General features: G+C 37.0%; 1 protein-coding gene across 12 annotated transcripts in view; it reads right to left on the reverse strand.

The window, feature by feature from the left end:
* The window catches only part of PTPRM (protein tyrosine phosphatase receptor type M), a 500,309-nt gene that overhangs the window by 228,534 nt on the left and 251,872 nt on the right, over positions 1 to 19,903 (reverse strand). For all 12 annotated transcript variants that reach the window (XM_069779033.1, XM_069779028.1, XM_069779026.1 and 9 more), the window contains exons 8-9: positions 3,896 to 4,204; positions 672 to 781 (exon numbers count right to left, since the gene is read on the reverse strand). In XM_069779033.1, coding sequence (XP_069635134.1) covers positions 672 to 781; positions 3,896 to 4,204 — 419 coding nt within the window. The remainder of the gene's footprint in view (positions 1 to 671; positions 782 to 3,895; positions 4,205 to 19,903) is intronic.

The raw sequence follows: 19,903 nt of genomic DNA on the forward strand, positions 1-19,903 counted from the left end.
ACCATTCAATTTAACTTTTCTTTTACACTGTATCTCATTTAGGTGTTTTTTTTTAAACAAAACATTTCAATACCAACTTTGTACTAAGGTCAGGTAAGAAGCTCAACAGTGATTACTGTCTGACAGCTTAATCTGTGCAGTCATTTGTCAATTTTTCTAAAGGTATTCAGGCAGAGCTTCCACATGAGGAAAAGCAGCGATTTTTAGACATCTAACAACATACATTTTTGTTGAATTTGCATTTAAAACATTCTACCCTTTTTAAAATTATGCCTGCTTGTTTCTATCACAATAGGCTTCCTATAATGAGACTTATCTAAATGTGACGTTGACTGTCACCACTGTGTTATGTTTCCTATTTTTTAAAAAATTCACTAAGATCTGTCTTTCAATCTTTTAAATATTTGATCCACATTACTAGATAGGATCTACACCACATGGTTCTAAAACTAGCAGTTTTCTTAAAGCTGATAACCCAAGGACATTTTGGGTCCTGCATAATTCACTCCTACATTATGTATTTGATTTTATCACTTTGTTAGTCCTACTATCTTCAAAAAGAAGATTCATTTTATATAAACTGGGGAAAAAAATTAGTTTTCTTACTAATTATGCACTTTTGAAAATCAAAACTATACATAAAAATTAAAACATGGCAAAATGCTAGGTACCTCATACAAAGTAATCACACCATATGTTTGCGCTGGCTCTCTCCATTGAAGAAAAATCTTCTCTTCAAAGGTACTCCCTTGAATGGATTCAAGTGGCACAGCACTCGGGACTAACAGATACAAAAAGGAAAAAATGCTGTTTTGAGAAAAATTTCAGGAGACACTCTGCTTAATATTTGCGCTGTTGAGGCATAAAAACCGTCCTGCTATTAATTCCCCAAGACTGAAGAAGTAAAGGCCACAGTAGCTCAGAAGGAGAATTATTTATTTAACAAGATGGTGCCATTAAGGAAACACGTCACCTTCAGTGTAAGAATTAGTGAGCATCACACTTTTCCTGTAAAACATTATTGATGAAAGAAAAGGACAAATCAGCTTTTTATAAGGAATTAGGTGATATCTACCTGTGATACCTACTTATCAATAGTGTTACTGTCCCATCATGAAAAACATATTAACCATTCATATATAAAAAGCATTGAAGTAACAAGGTATAGTTTCAACAGGCTGAATTAGAATGATTAGTTGGGGAAGACAAGCCACATGTTACAGAGAACAGTGATGCTCACTGACATTAGGACTGAAGACCTACAATAGGGTGAACATAAGGAAATTATGAAGCAGTCAAACTGAAAACCTGACATTATTCATTTTCCTTAAAGTCTCTTAATTTATGAGAATGACCTCTGAAGAGTCAGGGATGTCTGAAGGTTCTGATAAAAGGTATGTCAACTGCTCTCAGGTATCTGCTTCTGTCTCCTGTTTGTTCTGCAACAATTACCTTATGCCCGAGCCAACCTCAGCGCAGTTTTCAGAGAAGGAGATGTATAAACAGCACATGGACATATATCTGCGATTTTATTTTTGCAACAATACTTGCAATGGAATGTGAAAAGAAAATCCTGAAAAATGCACACAGAACTCTTGTGAGGCAACAGGCATTGATGGATTAGCGCTTTCCTACAAACTGTATGTGAAAATCCATTAAGAAGATACACTTAACATTTTCCACATGCTAGAGAAAGAAGGTGGAAACTACTTGCTGCAGTGGTTGAGATAACTTCTCAGACCACTTACTGAGATTTACCCAAATGATTAAAAAATAGGAAGATCTGCAAGCAAGACATCTGGTGACTCCTTCCCGTTGCTAGGTCTGGTAGAGCACTATGCTCCCTTCTACTGCTCCATGCTGTTTGTCTGGGAGTTTACATGGTTTGAGACCTCATAGTCACCTCTCAATAGCTCTGCACAGAGTCCCTTGCTCTACCATGGGGAAGCTCCAAGGACACAGGTGATGGTTTCTGAACTGGCTTACCAGTCCCATATGGACCAGTAAGATTATGCCTTTAGGGCAACCTTAAGTCTGGGCACCAAACCTTGCTTCCAAGTAGGACAGAACTTTCAAAACTAAATTGGAATCATGGGATTAATGATTTATGTGTAAAGGGAGAGTAACTAAATATAGCGTAAATAAGTTGGAAGTATAACAAAACACTGTGGTAACCCTCTAAAATTATCTGAAGGCCATAAACTGAGCAGTTATGCCATGAGGTAGGTCAAACACTGGCAGAGGTTACCTAGAGAGGCTATGCGATATCCATCTTTGGCGATACTCAAAACTCAACTGTACAAGACCTTGAGCAATCTGCTCTCACTCGATCTGCTCTGAGTAAAAGGTTGGACTAAATGAGCTCTGGACGTCCCTTGCAACCTACATGATTGTGTGATTCGAAAAATTATGATGATTGTTTGGGTTAGTATACTCTGTTGTGTTACATCCAGATTTATGTACCTTACTGAAAGTGTGTGGTATACTAAAAAGTTATAATTTTTGTCCAAGGTATTCCCTCAACCACTGATGCTGTTTTTAATAGGTCAGAGAGGGCCAGGAGTAAGAAAATATGCAAAATTTTAGAGAAAATACATAAATGGTCCAGATAACAATAAGGTCTTCAGCTTTGACATCCTACAATTGAACCAAACCAAAATTAGAGGATGACAGCAAAATTAATTCTAATTTTTTTGTTAGCTATGCTTTATCAAATCTGTTTCATTAGCAACTATACATTCCTAAATTGTTTAATTTATTCCCTCATATATTTTGATTAGCAATTAGTACTACACAAAACCAATACAGCATATATTAAACTATTTAATAGGTTTAAATGGCAGACTTCAAAAATTTATTATAAGAGGAACTCATCATTGCTGATTTTTTTTCTAGAAATCTTTCCAACATGTTTGCAGTAAATCTATCATTGATCTGGAAGAAAACACAAAGCCATTCCTGTTCAGATTGCAGACGATAAAAACGGGAGGAGGATGGATCTGTTATATAAAGAAATGCCAGTCATTTGATAAGGTTTCTTTGAACTGTATGCATTTTTAAATGGCTAAAAGCAAGGTCAAAAAACCTAAGGTACACTTGTAGAGAGCACTAAGGGGCTATACCTCAGTACAGAGTGTTCTGGAAAGGTGAAACTGATTCCTGGTGCATGATCAATTCAACAAGGAAGTCCCATTTTGGTATCACAGCTAACAGAGCTCCAGTAAACTCTCTGCATATATAATCACAATAATATCACAAAGGACTTAGGAAGATGGTATAAGCTTTTCATGCAATATTATTAGAGCATTACAGAGACACAGCAGCCAATTCTGCCATCCCTGCTTCAAAAAAGACACTCACAAATTACATTATTGCTCAAAATAAAAAAAAAGAGATCTGAAAACCCCATGTTAGCTGAAAATTACTAAAAGAAAGGGAATATCTATATATTTCAATGTCTGTATATGGAATAGATTGTCTGAATAAGCAGCTAAGAGTGTCCAGTGGTTGGAAAGCCAAAGCTAGGGGAATTGAAACTGCAAATCAAGAACAATTATTTAATGTTGAGCATACCACTCTATAGAAAAGCTTACATGAGGGTACTGTGAACAATCACCTGAAATTTCTTCAAACTGATACTGGAACCTTTAAGAGGCAGAATGTAGTTCAAGCACAAGTTATAAGTTTAATGAAGAAATGATTAAATCATTTGTGATGTTATAGGTTACGTAAAAGATCATTATAACACTTTGAATGGACCCTTTACTGCCTTAAAATTGGTGAAGTTGGTGGAAAATCTGTTATAGATTCTAGTGAAAGTTCAACATGCGCTTATGTAGAAAAGAGTATTGACTATCAGGCAGTATGCGTGTACAATGTAAATACAAAAACTCACCATCTTCATCAGTTTGTACCACAAGTTCTTGGCTTTCTTTTCGTCCTTCAGGATTCATTAGTACCAATTTGATGCTGACATTTGTGTATGGTGATAGATTAGTAATTGTGTGCTGGGGATGTGAACTTTCTGTATCCCAGCTTACTTCTTCTCTCACTTGCTCTTGTCCTCCAGCCTGGTAACGGTAATGGACTGTGAGGTTGTATCGATGGCAACGTGTGACATTATATCCAAATGGTTCCCAGCAAATAGTGATTTGTCTAGATTTGATCTCCACAACCTCTAGTTTTCGTGGCCCACGCATTGGATCTGCAAAATTACCAACATAATTCTGGTATGATTATTTATTCATATTATAATAGTAAGTAACATGAATAATAAGAAGTTAGAGTTCTGTAAATATGACATATAAGCAGAAACAGGAGTTCATTGCTTTATCTCTCATAGTGCAAATGACAATAGAAGTATATGTCTCTGAAAAATCAGGAAAAAAAAACAGTGAGAAAAGGAGAGAGAGAGAAGTCTCTTTGCTGAAAAATGAAGAACAAACAAAATACCAGAAAGTTTTTATGCTGAAACTCAAAGTGCACAATACAGTTGAAATGATGCTTACTTTTTTACCTGTTGCTCGCAAAAAAAAAAAAAAGGTCCAATTTTTTTTACTAATTAATTTGTGTTAACACTTTTAGAGCAAAAACCTTCACAAAACAAGTATCTAAAAAGAAAAAGTAATTTTAGGGGAAACTTGCAAATACATGGTGATTTTCTTGAAGGACCGTTTATACAAAGAAAAAGTGTTAGGTGGTTCTTCAGCTATTTCTTATTCATTTGTTTTTAACTTAGACTGAATGCAATTACTCAGTCTCTTATTTGGCCAGGACATTAAGTTAATATTCCAATTGCTTTAAAATAGTCCATAGGGTTCTCTTCCCATAAACATTAGTTGTTAATGGCATCTTTCTTTCTTTTTTTTTTTTTTTTTTTTACCACATCTAAAATAAACAGTACAAATACTTCAGTTTGTAGTTGTGGTTTAGCAAAGTATCAAAAGAAAAAGGCAGGAGGCACATCAGCCAATATCCTACTGCATCTGTGCTTTCCTGGAGATCTCCCAGTTGATAACCAGCCATAAATCACATCTAACAAAATCATACCCAAGAACTTATGGCTATCTATATACAAGAACCAAAGATTATGGTTGATGAAGTTAAATTTGCTTCAGTCCTACTGGTCCCAGCAATTGAGATAGAAAAGCGAACCCAAATTTCCACCATATTACAGCAAAACCACTGAGTTGACACCTCCTTCCATTTTCAAAACACTGTCAATTAATAGAGCTGTTATACCTTTTTAGCAATAATTTGGTTTTTTTCATATTGGAGCCCTCAACAAGATTAAAGACAATGTCTGGTTTTATCCACTGCTTCACTGGTTAAATGCTTAGAAGACTTTTAATGAGCTAGAAGCCTCTTGTACATAAACAAATTAACATGCATCTTCCCTCTTTTATGTTTATTAATCACCATGTGTTCACTAGGAAAGTTCTAAACAATTTACACAGGATTTCATCTTTTTACTTTTTAATAAAATCCCTGCATGCTTGAAATATTTGTTCAAAGATGTTATTCATCTTAACTCCTTGAAGAAAAGGTGTTAAGAAATTACTTGTTCTAACATCTACAAAGCAGGGTATTTTTTCCCCTTTCAAATCTTCCAGCATTATTTTATTTATTTTTTTTTTTTACCACTGCCCAACAGTGTTGATCACCAATCTAGAATATTTGCCAACTAGTGACAAAATGGCAAAGCAAAACAAATTCAGTAACAGAATCCTGGTCTCCTTTCTAGTGACTAGACTGACTGGTAAAAATGTCCTCACCAAGGATAAATCACTATAGAGCCATTACACTCAGACACCCCAGCTAAGAATCCTGGTGTTTGTGGTGTTTGGGATATTTTCCATCGGTATAAGAATTAAGATTAATGAGCAGAAAACTGCAAAGACTAGCAAGTCCTAAGAGTTTCATGTCTTCCTTAAGCATTTACTTCTGCATAATTCAGACATAAATTTCACGAAAAAGGAGTCTTCCTTTTTTTTTGTTTCATATCAGCTTCTAAGCATCTCTTCATTTAGGTCAGACTATGAATAGCAAAGGACATTTCATGGGTATTGTGTAACTGTAATGCTATCCGATTGGGCCAAACAGGACTAGAAAAGCAACAAAATTGAGGTGACCCTGACATACAACATTAAACAGTTGAACAAAGCTCCTAGCTGCAACAATATGCAACAGACTGTTTAGTTCCATAGTAGGCACATCAGAAATTCACAGGGGAGTTGAGAAATCATTTTATTAGAGACATAAAGCTAATTTGTAGCATTTTAAAACTGAAATCAAGTGGCTGTACAAAAAAAATGGATCACAACTTTTCCAAGATTTCCGCCCAGGAGGAAGATATTCTTATGTTACCTTAATTAGAAGTGCAAGTTAGCCCTCTAGTTAAATCTTTAAGTCATTGCTATGAGAATAACAGATACATTTTCACTTCTAACAAAACAGACAAGGGAAAAAAGAGATTTGATTGTAAAAGATGGAGACATTACAGCTTTTCTTGATATTCACAGGATAAAGCTCATCAGACAAGGCAAATACCCTGGTTGCTTTGGTTCCTGACTTGATTCCGTAATCTATAGTATCAGATAGCTGCACAGCTCATATCTGATTTTCTTATCATTCACTCAGAGATTATGCAAGTGATAGGGCCCTAATGACCCCCTTGTGGGGTAAGCATGGTGTGTCAACCAGTCAATGGGTCAACCAGTCAATGACAGCACTTAATGGAAAGAAAGGGAGAGGTAGGATATAAAAACCCCTGGGACACAGCACAGAAAGACATATAAGGAAAAATAAAGCAAGATCTTATGTCGTGGATGAAGTCATGCATCTCACTCACATGAGAGAAGGAACGATATATTTTGATGTAAAAGAATGAGTTAACAAAGTTCAATGGCAAATTCGACAGTGGTTTAACAAGATTCAGTGGCAAGGTACACTTGAGTATTTACTGCATAGACGACAGGACCCTCCCATTGAGTCATGAAGTTCAGAAGGGACTCCCTTGCGTTCTAAACTCCTTCTCAGATGGGAGTTCAGGTGTGATTGGATCCAGACTTAGTCCCAGACCTGGTCAATGGTTTATGTCTAAAGGATTACACATGCGCCATCAATCCTTTACACCAATGCACCAAGTGGCATAACCACTGGTTAATGGGGGATGTCCACTGAGAAAGCGAGGTTGAATATTCCAAAGAGGTCCATGAAAGAGCCTCTGAAGATAAAGGCCTGTACTCTAAAGAATTTACCCATTTTGTATCCTCAACCTCACTTTTAAATTCTCCAAATGGACACAGTTACTGGATTAGATGATGCTTTATTATTTCTTTCATCCAATAAACCTAATCCCTGAAGTACCACTACTTTATTTGCTTTATTTATTTTTCTTTCCAATACTACACTTCTTTCATTTATCAGACTTCACTTCATTACAGACCTGAGGATCTCAGTTCTCATCTGCTCCATATAGTTGAGTTCTCAGTCATCACAAATCTGTATGCTTCAAGTACCTGACAATTTTTGGGTAAGATCAATTAATTCATACAGTAAGCAGGAAAGAGATGAAGCAAAACATGTCTACTTTTAACCAGAAAAAAAGGCTAAGGTAACAATGGAATTTTTGGATTAAAAAACCATGTAGCTCAGAACAGTCATGAAAAATAGCAGTTATTGCAACAAAGACAGAAAAAGAGTTTCCATTTGATCAAGTTAGCACTGAGCTTCTCTGGTGGTATCGTTGTATACCCCAGGGTAAATATTTAATGTGATATGGTTCTGAGAGCACAGTACATCATTTCCAATACACTGGAAAGTATATGCTCTTCATTATGAGGATGCAGGATACCTGGGAAAGAAAACTGTTACGCAACACAAAAAGAATGACAGCTAATGACTATGGTTTAAAAGGGAAACCTGAATTAATTACCACTGCGCAATGACTTAATTTAGTTGATTTTATTTTCTACAAGGTCTTTTTATCACTTTCCCATGGTAAGTTCACAACTTTAAGTGGAAAAGTAAGCATTCTGTAGAGATGCTGCTGTTGTGCTCATGAGACTTGCACTAACTATTCATGTAGTACTTGAAGGTTGTCATCTGTCCTGGTTTCAGCTGGGATAGAGTTAACTGTCTTCCTAGTAGCTGGTACAGTGCTATGTTTTGAGTTCAGTATGTGAAGAATGTTGATCACACTGATGTTTTCAGTTGTTGCTCAGTGTTTAGACTATAGTCAAGGATTTTTCAGCTTCTCATGCCCAGCCAGGGCACCTGACCCAAACTGGCCAACAGTGTATTCCATACCATGGGACGTCCCATCTAGTTTAGGAACTGGGAAGTGGGGGGGCAGGGATTCGCCGCTCGGGGACTGGCTGGGTGTCGGTCGGTGGGTGGTGAGCAATTGCCCTGCGCATCATTTGTACATTCCAATCCTTTTATTACTACTGTTGTCATTTTATTAGTGTTATCATTATCATTATTAGTTTCTTCTTTTCTGTTCTATTAAACTGTTCTTATCTCAACCCAGGAGTTTTACTTCTTTTCCTGATTTTCTCCCCCCTCCCACTGGATGGGGGGGAATGAGTGAGCGGCTGCGTGGTGCTTAGTTGCTGGCTGGGGTTAAACCACAACATCATCCTAGCTATGGTCTGCTCTTGTTACCTTGCATCAGGTAAGGTAAGTGATGGCTACATAGAGAAGTGTCATTTCACAATGCTAATCACAACTGGAACCACATTTTTTAGAGTAGAATATGAATAAGGAGATTAATATGCCATACTGATTATATTATATGCAACATATATACCTCATACCACAACAGCTATTTGCTGAACCTTTGTTTTTCCTTACTTGGTAAAGGCCCACCTGCAGAGAGGTGATACAGCCAGACCTCTCCACTCATTCTGCAGTTTTCTAGATGAACTGAATCTCTGTTGTTCCTCAGTATTCCAGCTATTTTCTTATGCCTCACTGGTACAAGTCATGAGGGGAATGGGGAAAATAAGGTTGACCAATTCATAAGAGAAGAGGTTTTCCTCCCAAAGGAGCACGCTGCCTGTCATGCCTGAAGCTTAGCCACTTAGTTCTTACTAATTCCCCTGCTGGCACCTGCAGCATATTTCATACTGCTCTCCTTCTGTCAGCTTCAGCAGGGTATCAAGCAGTGAAGTCTGACAGTTGCAGCTCTGACCTGAGGGACCAGCAAGCCCGGTTCTAGCCCCTGGCACTTTAGCATCCCATTTTATCGGTGATCTTGGCTCCTTCTCTGCTACACTCTTTTTTCCTGAGAATATGGAGCAGAGACTGACAGACAGGATCAATTCCATTGCAGCTGCAATTCACAGCTCATTTCTCTGGAACTTCACACTTTACCTCTTACCACAAGTACAATGCTTTTTCAGAAACTCAATTTCAGAATCACAGAGACATTTAGCTGTATTTTTAGCATCCTGTCATTGATCATCAAAACTTGGGTTTAGAATGAAAACTCAGGTGGGAATTTTTGTCTTTTCACCACAGACTGCACAGACCTACTGAAATAAGAGATGAAGAAAGGAACGCCATGGTGATTTTCTGCCACTCCATGATACTCCAGTAGCTGCAGACACCTAGTATGTGTTAGATACTATTTGAAAGACATCTGAACAATAGGAATGAAGAATTTACTTCTTTCTTAGGCAAACTACTAGTGTGGTTTAGCTCTGCAACAACTCTTGTGATTTAAATTCCAGATTGGACTCTATTGTCCTTCCACAGGAAGTAAGGGATGAAGGGAACCAGAAAATATACAAATTTAAGATGAAAACTGAATCATTTGAGATTTAAGATATTATCCACTACAACTCTTTTAAACACAGAAGTTAATTAATGATAATTAAATGTACAAAATTTGTCACAAATTGCCTAAGCAGTCCTGTTCAAATCACTTAACATCTTTTCATATCAATTCACTGAGTAAAGTGGGAGTCATAGTATTCTAGCATCAGTATCAGAGGGTATCACATATAATTTCATGACTGGCTGCAAGGAACTTGCATACTACAGTGATGGAGACCATAAGCACATACACACTTCCGACTTCATTCCACATGCTTAATCAGGGCTACATCTGATTCAGCAGACAATTTAAGCCACATGCTTTGTTTCAAACAAGACTACTTGTGTTTTAAGTAAGTCAAACACATGCGCTAAGAGTTCACCAGCACTGGTAAAAGTGATCAGGCTGGCAGTGCACTTTACTGAATCAGAAGTACTTTCCAGGGAAGAACAAAACAGAACAGCTGAGAAGGTGACATGGAAAGTTCACTTTTCCCTGCAAAAAACCTAAATCATTAAACACTTAAAAAACTTCCAGCAACAGAGATCACAAATCTTACTTTATATATATCTATGCACACCATACTTCATCCATGTTTCTCTTTACTTGGTAAAACCCCACTCTGCAGAGGTTATAAAGCCACACTTCTCTACTCACTCGACAGTTCTCCAGATAAACAGACACTCTGCTGCTCCTCAGTAGTCTAGATATTATGTTATGCCTCAGGGGCACAGATCATGAGGTAATGAAATATTGTTTCATCTATAGGGGAACAAACTACATGCCTCCTGAGCCAGCAGCGATCAAAGTAACAATGTTTGGTTTGTTTTTAGAAAACTAATCTCAAGATTTGTATACATCTATAGTCAACACCAAACAAGAAAGTAGGTAAAATATTTTACTAGTTTGGCTTGTCCTTATTTGATTTGATTTGATATCCGATCTATACATGACTGCAAACAATTTGAGGTTGTTTGCAAACTTGGTCAGACGGTTTTGTAAAAGATCACATTCAACTGTGAAGGAGTGATATCTATACTGTAATTATTCTTCATCTGAGTTCTCCAACAACAGATTCAAGTTCAAAAAGAGCCCTTCTTTGCTCAAAACACCACATGATTTATCAGATCTGGTAACAGATCAGGGTTTTTTGAATTCCAATTTACCAAAAGCTACAGAAAGAAATAATGGGCAAGATTTTGGGTGGTGTAATTTCACAGCTTTTTAACACATTTTTATTTCAGTCACTAGAAATACTTTGATTTTACACAGCTGCATTTCAAATCCAAAGGAGCAGTCAAATTTGTTAATATAAAGAACTGCTTTTAGTTAGGACTAGAGGAAGAAAAGGGCCAATTTACCTTCATTTTTCATACTGTCCATTATTTGGGTTATAAAAGAAAGGAATCAAGTGAAGAGAAGGCAAACAAAAACCAAAGGGACAAATGACTCAGGAGTAAAACCAAAATCCTAATATGATGTTGCTGATGTCATTGTCCTGCTGAGTCGAATAATTTTAAAGTGAAATCAAAGACTAAGCTACCAGTGTGCACAAAGCTGTTGAAGATGCAGAAACAGCCCTTGGAGTGAAGAGAGGCACATTAGAGGCTGGTCATCTTACAAGATCTAAGATCATCTAAGAACACATCGTGTTGTGGCAGCAAGCAAAAATGTTAAAAGCAGCAAAGAACAACTGTAAATTTCTAAAAAGCTTGAAACACTGGTTTCATCTGGGATATCTCTACTTCCTGTCATGAAGCAGCCACAGAAATTGATAGCAATAGTTACTAAGATTATTCAGGTAAAAGTAAATGACCGCAGAAGATATCCAGCATCTCCTGGAAAGACTTCAAGTTATGTTATTTAAAATTCTTTACCAATCTTTCACTGTTACTTGCCAATAGCATTTCCAACACATCCCTCCTCCTGCAAAAAAATAGTTGCCTCCCACAGAAAAGCAGCATTTCCCTCACTCTTCTAAACGTACTCCCTGACACTTTAAAAAATGTTGGGATGTAAGCCCTGCAGAGTTTCAGCGCTAATGAGAGAAAGAACTATGAGACAGCAAAACTGAAGTGATAGTCACCTGCAATCCAAAAGAGGAAGAAATAATCAGAAATATATATATATATAAAAAATATGCTGAAAACTAGACCATACCTAGTTTTTCTTCAAGCATATTCTGGAAAAAACGGCTTCTTTAAAAAAAAAATCTTCTTTTTAATTATATTCTTTTAATTATATTCATTTGTCTTCCACAGTCAAAATGCCAGTGGAGGAAGATGAACACAAGGGTGTATGTACCCTAAAGTTATCAGGATGCTAACTTTGAGCAGTAGCCTGTGGGGATCCCTTCTGCACCCTTCCAAGTCATTGCAGACTTAAAAGCATTGAGAGGCAGGAATAAGCTTCCTGCATGTTTCCCCCAGCAACTTAAGTTCTTAAAATGAGCCAGCTTGAATCCTCACTCACTTCTCCTCAAATTCAAATGTGAGATATACTAGAGGCCTACTTTTTCCAGGAAGGATCATAAGTACTAATATCAGCTTATCACTAGAAGAATTCTTTTTGTAATATTTCAAGCTGAAACACAGGCTAAAAATATAGGAATTCTTGGGAGAGAACCACGATATTTAGCCAATTATAGAAGATTCATTGAAAGCACATTCTAATAAGCATCCAAGGCATCAGCTCACCGTTTACAAAAAATAAGTGTAGCTGTTGCTTGAAACCAGATGAGGCATGGGATTTAAGCTTTTAGTAATGTATTATTACAAGCCCTGGATACAGAAACATGAATGAGTGATACAATCCTGCATGAGAGTTTCCTTAACTTTTTCATCCCTTATTCTCCAATTCATGGCTACGCTTATCCCATGAAGCCTACGTCTTCAGGCTGACATTCACAGTTGCAAAATACATTGGTCTAATAATCAGTAACACCCTTTTAATCATCAGTAACACCCTTTTAAAGTTAGTAGTATTTTTTAAGTGTTAGTTTCTACACAATGTTTTCTTTCATGAGAAAGCTGATATGAACTTTTCACATTATAGTAAAATTTAAATCTGAACCAATGCAAATTTAATCTAATATATCTTTATGTTGTCATTTTATAGGTATACTCTGAATGGTGAGTCATTTAAATTCTAACACATTTAAATAAGGAATGAAAGAAAAACATCATTTGATATATTTTTGTCAAATTACCTACATTACATGATTACTCCTCCACAATCAAAATCAGATTTTAAGTATGAATGATACAAACAAGATTACATTCCGAATCTGCAGCAGAGATTTTAGTTGCTTGCTTGAATTGACATACCTAGCTATTCAGTAATCACTTTATAATAACCCCTTTCATTTCTAAATCTACTTAGCCATCAGCTACTAGTGAGGAAAACGCTGGCATGGTTTTTACAACTACACATTAGTTTTACATTTCATGACAAGCTAATTCTAGAGAGTTTGAAAGACAGACAAGCATGTGTTCTTAAGGTTTTCTTTCTTTTGCATTAAGGAAGCACACATCTAACTGAGAAATGAAAAATAAAGAGTGCAGACATACACTTCTCACTTCACACATATGGCAGTGACAATTTATCCTAACTTCACCCCAGAAACTTCCGTGAATATGTAAATCAACAAGAAATAAAAGGTTGTGACAAATACCTCTCAGAAGAATTATTATGGCTGTTGCAAATATTCTGGTAAAGGAATAGAGTTTGGTTTGATTAAGAAGTAGAAAATTGTGAAGCATAGGTATGGGAGTGTTAAGTTTGAAATGTAGTCATAGGAACTTAGGAACTTTAGAAAATGTACTATGTGTAACCATAAGAATTCAAGTATTGTCTAAAATCAGTTAACCACAGAAACTTTGACAAAGATTTGTTTTAGGAAACTAAGGAAACCGTTATGGACACCAGTTTGCTGCTTGGAAACCCCTTACCCTTCCCATCCTCGATCTAATTATCGAGGATTCTAATCAGTAGAGTTAAGTGAGATTAACCAATGATTGTTTTAACATAAGAATATTAATAAGATGGTGTGACTGAAGGACCAATTATTAGAAAGGTTATATTTAAGAATAGACATAGTATGCATTTTTATGTAAATTAATATAGATGATGGTGAGAATCGTACTGCGCAGAATCACCTAAGAGAGGTCAAGAAGCGGACAAGTGAGGAAGACTATGGAAGACCACCAGAGGGCTTCTGAAGACCACCAGAGGGCTTCTGAAAATCACTGCGCCTGCGTGAAGAGACATTTACGTATGCTAATGGTTTATCGGAAAGTTAATGATTATGTATAACATTTTCTAGAAATTTAGTGAATATGTATAACAGGTATGTATTTAACCTGCACAGTTAGACTAGACAAGTGCACATGATAGGTGGAGTGATCCCCTGTGTGCCCAGCGCTGCAATAAAGGAGTGCCTGCTTCTTAACTTCTCATTACTGTTAAGGAGTTTTATTCCAGATTTCAGTAACATGGCAAGATGGCAAATAAAGTGCCTATTTCTGGTAGATGCTACCTTTGGTAGATACTTGGATCAACATGATCTTTGAGGAAAATTAAAGTCAAATGACCCTCTTGATTGAATCTATCACAGGCATTTAACCCTTTTTCTGAGTTGATCACATGGCTGGTTTAAAGTGTCATTATCGTCCCTTTCTATCACATGTCCACGGTATGTTAACAAAGCAGATGTCATTACCTCCTGATCTGACACAGAGACGCATTTAACCAGACATGTACCTTCACACCTGTGGCACTCTTCAGAAGTTGGCACAGGTAACAGACTTCTAGATGAATTTATACAGCATGCAGCCCAGATGCTCCTCATATTTGAGAAGTCGCAGCCAACACAAAGGAAGCTGAAGGTACAAGGAATTGCTCTTGTGGCCACCTGACATACCTCCTTTACACAGTTACCATGCAACAGTATTGTCTTCACTGAACATGAAACCATCTGGTAATACAGGGTCAATACAGAAGCTTTCAGATATACTAAGAGATAGTGCAGGTGGCTGTCTCATATTTAAGTATATTCATGAGAGTAACAGACATAATTTGACCATGGACCATGAACAGGGGAAATGGCATTAATGTAACATACACTATTCTACACAGTGGTCAAAAACTGGGAACCCAGGAGAACAGTATAAACATTTAGAAGTTCTGGTGTGAGGGAAAAATTTTTTTTCTAGCCCATTTTCCTGGAAATGGCTGGAATACATCTATGACATTGTAATATGGCAAAATGTTCTCTTTATACATTAATACAGTACATCTATTTTTTTATAGTAAGTGCTTCAATCACCTTCTAATTGTGACTAATACTAAAGGCAAACCATGCACTGTTTGCTCTGCTGTGTGACACACTAGCATGTTTGAACTCATTAAGTTTTATGGTACAGATGCTTGAGTTGCCCCTGAAGTCAACTGGAGAAAAGATAAACCATTGTGTAAATTAGTGAAGATTTCAGCTGCTCAATACCTGCCATGAAAGTAGAAGCCCAGAGACTGTTTATTATGTTATGCAAAAGAATAAATGGGCAATGCTGTTTCATAGATCAGTCAGAATAAGATGTAGCAGTGTGTTCTGGTTATCACTGTGGCCTATTGCTACTGACAAATCACATTAATTCAGAGCCATTATGTATAGTGGTGTTAGCTAAATTAGGGATTGAAAACAGGCCTTTATTGAATCTAGATGACAGGACAACATGTTCATACAAATCTACGTAAAATAGAAAATGCCACCAATCAATGTTACTCATCTAAAAAGAATATTTAGCATTCTTTCTAATCTGACACATGCAATCAACCTTAACTAAATGATGTAGAGTGAGATAGGTTTTGACAAATAACTCTCAAATGCATAAACCTGATAAATGAATCAGATTCTCTGTAACAACTGGTAAAAGAAACTTTGAACTTACATACATGTCAAAAGGGAACAGAATATTTTGTCTTCCTACTACACTATTACTCTAACTACTATTAACATGTAAGTACAATAGTAAATGAGAGGTAAGTACTGTAAAGTTGAGCAGATCATCTGTTTAATTTGTGACAAGACCCTTTTCCCAAAAGAACCTCCTATGTAATTCCCAGTCAGTCTGGATACAGCCTTTAACTTTCCTTGGGTTGGGTCCATCATCAGCACGCTTCCAGGAGCTTCACACAAGCCTGAGGAGTTACGAGCTACTAAGTAAATGAAGGTGCTTTTTCACCCACCAATCTAAACCACCATCTATGTATTTGTACATTGTCAGTAACTAATAAATTGGGCCTCAATATCAGTTGCAACACTGAACTCTGATTCCTTTCTCAAGCTAGCACAAACAAGAACAGTACTTTACTCAGACTTTCTTAAAAGAAGCAAAATACAAACTTCTCCTATGCTATCTGGGTAATTCACCAAGTTTTGGATGTTTTAATTTAGAATGATATAAGAACTTTCATAAATTTTATAGGTAAAGTAATATTTGTTCTTCTGTGTATTGGGCCACCTTGTATGAAAGGGATTTCTTGCTGATTATCTTTCCCATTCAATAACTATACACAATGTCTTTATACATTAAAGTACTTGAAAAGTACCTACATTAAGAATATACACTGTTGACTTTGTTGGTTGAATATATTCAGCTTTTTTTTTCCTGCTATATCACAATATCTAGAAAATTTCTTGAAGAACTCCCCCAGATTGTTCCCTCTCTGGCAGATTTCTTTGAATTTTCCTGTGACAGCTGAAGAAGTTATTTGCCACCAGTGTTCTCTGCTACACCATTCCCTGTAAAAAGGAAACATAAGGAAATATGCTTGCTGATGAAGGGAATTTATACTCTTATACTGTACTATGAAATACAGAAGAAACGAGCCCATCCTTCCTTCCAATACATTCATAACAAGGAAAGAAGCTTCCAGTGGAGGAGGAAGGAGAAGAGCTGGTAAAAAGGGGTGTAGTGGATGGTAAACTGCTTCAAAGTTAATTCTCTTTTTCCTCATAAGATTTAACAGTCCTAAGACTCCCACAGAAATACATATACCTGGGACTTTGATGTCTGCCTCAGATACAGAAATACATGATACTACTGACGAAAATTGTGGGCAAAGGAATACAAGCACAGAATAAAGATGAAAATATGAAAATAAACATGCTTTCGTGTAACGTATCACAGGTTTAGTTAAGCCTGTCTTATTTCTTTTAAGTCATGCTTTATTTCCACACGTGGTCTTGAGCCTGTGTTGTTTATTTCCTTTCTCTAGTCATAAAGATTAATCATTTATCAGGACTACATTTCCCTATGCTGCCTGCAGCATCCCCTGCTTTAATTGCTACAGGTCACTTTGCATTTGGTTATGTCCTTTTGCTTCCTTCCCCTCTTCTAAATTTGGTCCTGTCAAGTGGATTAAAGAATGTGTGTACTTATGCCAGAACCATAACTGACATGGAAGAACACAAAGCAGCCATCAAATATTCAGGAATCTGGAGGTCATGGGAGGTTGCTAAAGTACCTGCGATGCTGAGTGAAGAAGAGGGGCCAGGACTAGATTACAGTTTCACTGGTCAAAGACAGGCAGTTACTTCACTGTTGAGACATAAGCCAGCTCCACAGGTCACTCAGGAGACCTGGATCACAGTTTTACTACACAGCTCAAGGAAAACACAGAAGAGGTGGCTGGTAAATGTCTACCAGAAATAAGCTGGTATGACAAATTACAGAACTGCATATGACAGCAATTACATAAATCTGAAAACTGTCTAATTCTATCACCAGTGACCCAGGATTCAAAGTCCATTAAGCATTGTTTTTTCCAATTGAACTGAACTAATGGAAAATAATTGCTACTCTGAAAAAGGTCATACACAAAATAATAAAAAAGCAAGTGCTATACAGTCCCTATATGTTACTCTAATTTGAATTTAAAAATTGCTGACACCTGTTATGAATCATGCAGCTTTCCAAGCACAGAAGTTTCTCATCGCAGGCTTTCCTCTATCACAATTACGAAAGTAAAAAATTCAGGATAATAAGTTACATAGAGTTTGTGGAGTGCTCAGGTTTTCATTTTTAAGGGTGCTTTTCCTAATAAAACTGCAAAGAGAGTAAAAAGGAAGCAAAAAACCCCCCAAGCCCCAAAGCCATAAAAGGCAACAAGAGCCTCCAACAGCTCAAAATCAGCAGCTCCCAGAGCTTTTGGTCACAGAATAGCCACAGAATTGTCCTTATTTAAAAAATGAAAATAAATTTTTAAAATAGTTTAATTTTAGAAAATAGGAAATATTCAGAAAGAGATAAACCACACGTTAAGTATCGAAATTTGCATTTGCGTTACAGGAAATGTAAGCTATTATTTGTAACTCAGAATTGAACCAAACGAGAAGGTGACAGTAGAAGAGCTGCTGCTTTTGCATTTGCAGAATGGTTTAGGGGTCACCTGTTATAATTTTGAATTATGATGATGCTTATTTTTTTGTCGGTAATCTACATGCATATAAAAATGGTTTGCTGGATTTAGTATACATATGCACACAAAATCTACAAATATTCATATAATGTGTAACTAAAGCTAGAAGTTTCTCGACAACTGATCATCTGCCTTTGTGCTTATGTAAGCCTGCCAGTAGCACAACTGCACTTCAAATTACATTATAGTTGTAGGAACATATAATTTCATTGACTTGTAAATAAGATTGTGATATTCAGAACTCCATTTCCAGTAGTTAATCTGAAAAAACGGAACGTAGCCATTAATAAGATATTATAAACATTAATTGCTGTTGTTGGACTAGATGGTGCAAACACTCCTGTGAGGTCTTCCAGACTGGATCTCAAAGGTCAACTGTAGAGACAAATCGGAAAAAAAAATGACAGAAAGACAATATGACAGATACTTGAAGTCAACAAAAGCTCATTTGATTGCTGGCCCCATCCAACCCATCAGCTAAAGTCTGTGTAGATCAGTATTATTGACACAGATGATAGGACTTAGTGGTAAGATCCCTGTACTGGAGAATTTGAAGCCAGAGCTCAGTTTCTGGCTTAGGCACTTGTCACCAGAAGATCGTAAAAATCCCACTCAACACCTCAGAGTTGAATAACTAAATCCTCTGTTTGTAAAGCACTTTGATATTTATGGCTCAAAGGTGTTACGTTGGAAGAAGGTATTATTAGTTTTTCAGCATGCTCTGAAAGTTGAAAGAAAAGCAACATGAAAGTCAGGGTGTCTCTAGCTATTCCACTGCTGAGGACACTCACCAATTCATACAACCACATTGAGTCTAAATGTATGTAGTCTGCTTCACTAATACACGACTTCAGAAAAGTCAACAAACTGATGTCAGGGAAGGCAAGCCCTTAATTCATGACAAACAGGTGAGTTAGGATGGTTCATTGGGTGCAGCTGCCCAGGCACTGGCAGTGGGGCTACAGGAGCAGCCTCTGTGAGGAGAGGCCTGGGCTGCCCGTGCTGGACACAGCCGGTTCCAGCCGGCTCCAACCAACTCACCACAGGGCACAGCTGTGAGGAGGGGGAATTTTGTTGTTTCAGTTTGTCTTTCGCACTACCCAAAGCTATTTCAACTGGCAATAAATTAAATTAATTTTCCCCAAGTTGAGTCTGTTTTGCCTGTGACCCTAACTGGTAAATGATCTCCCTCTCTTTACCTTGACCCACGAGCTTTTCCATCGTATTTTGTCCCCCTGTCCTATTGAGGAGGGGGAGAGAGAGAGCAACTGGGTAGGCGTCTGGCAGCCAGAGCCAAATGAGGTCAACTCACCACAGGTGGGTTTGTATTTTGAATATTTAGGTCAGATCCAGGTACAAGTAAGCGTTGCCTGAATGAAGAATACAGTATCAAGACCTCAGTAAATAGCAGACTAAAATAGACAAGAAATTTTGCACTATACAGATTTTAAGTCTTGATGAATTCACAGTGTATTAAGTATTGGAGCAGAAAGCAATTGTTTTAAACTGTATCAGCACTAGCAGCATGTAACCATGGAAATTAAAACAATATTATTTTTTAAAATTACAAAAGACTACTCAAAATATAGAAAAAGGAAG

This window comes from Haliaeetus albicilla, chromosome 3 (genome assembly GCF_947461875.1).
Source record: "Haliaeetus albicilla chromosome 3, bHalAlb1.1, whole genome shotgun sequence".
Classification (NCBI taxonomy): domain Eukaryota; kingdom Metazoa; phylum Chordata; class Aves; order Accipitriformes; family Accipitridae; genus Haliaeetus; species Haliaeetus albicilla.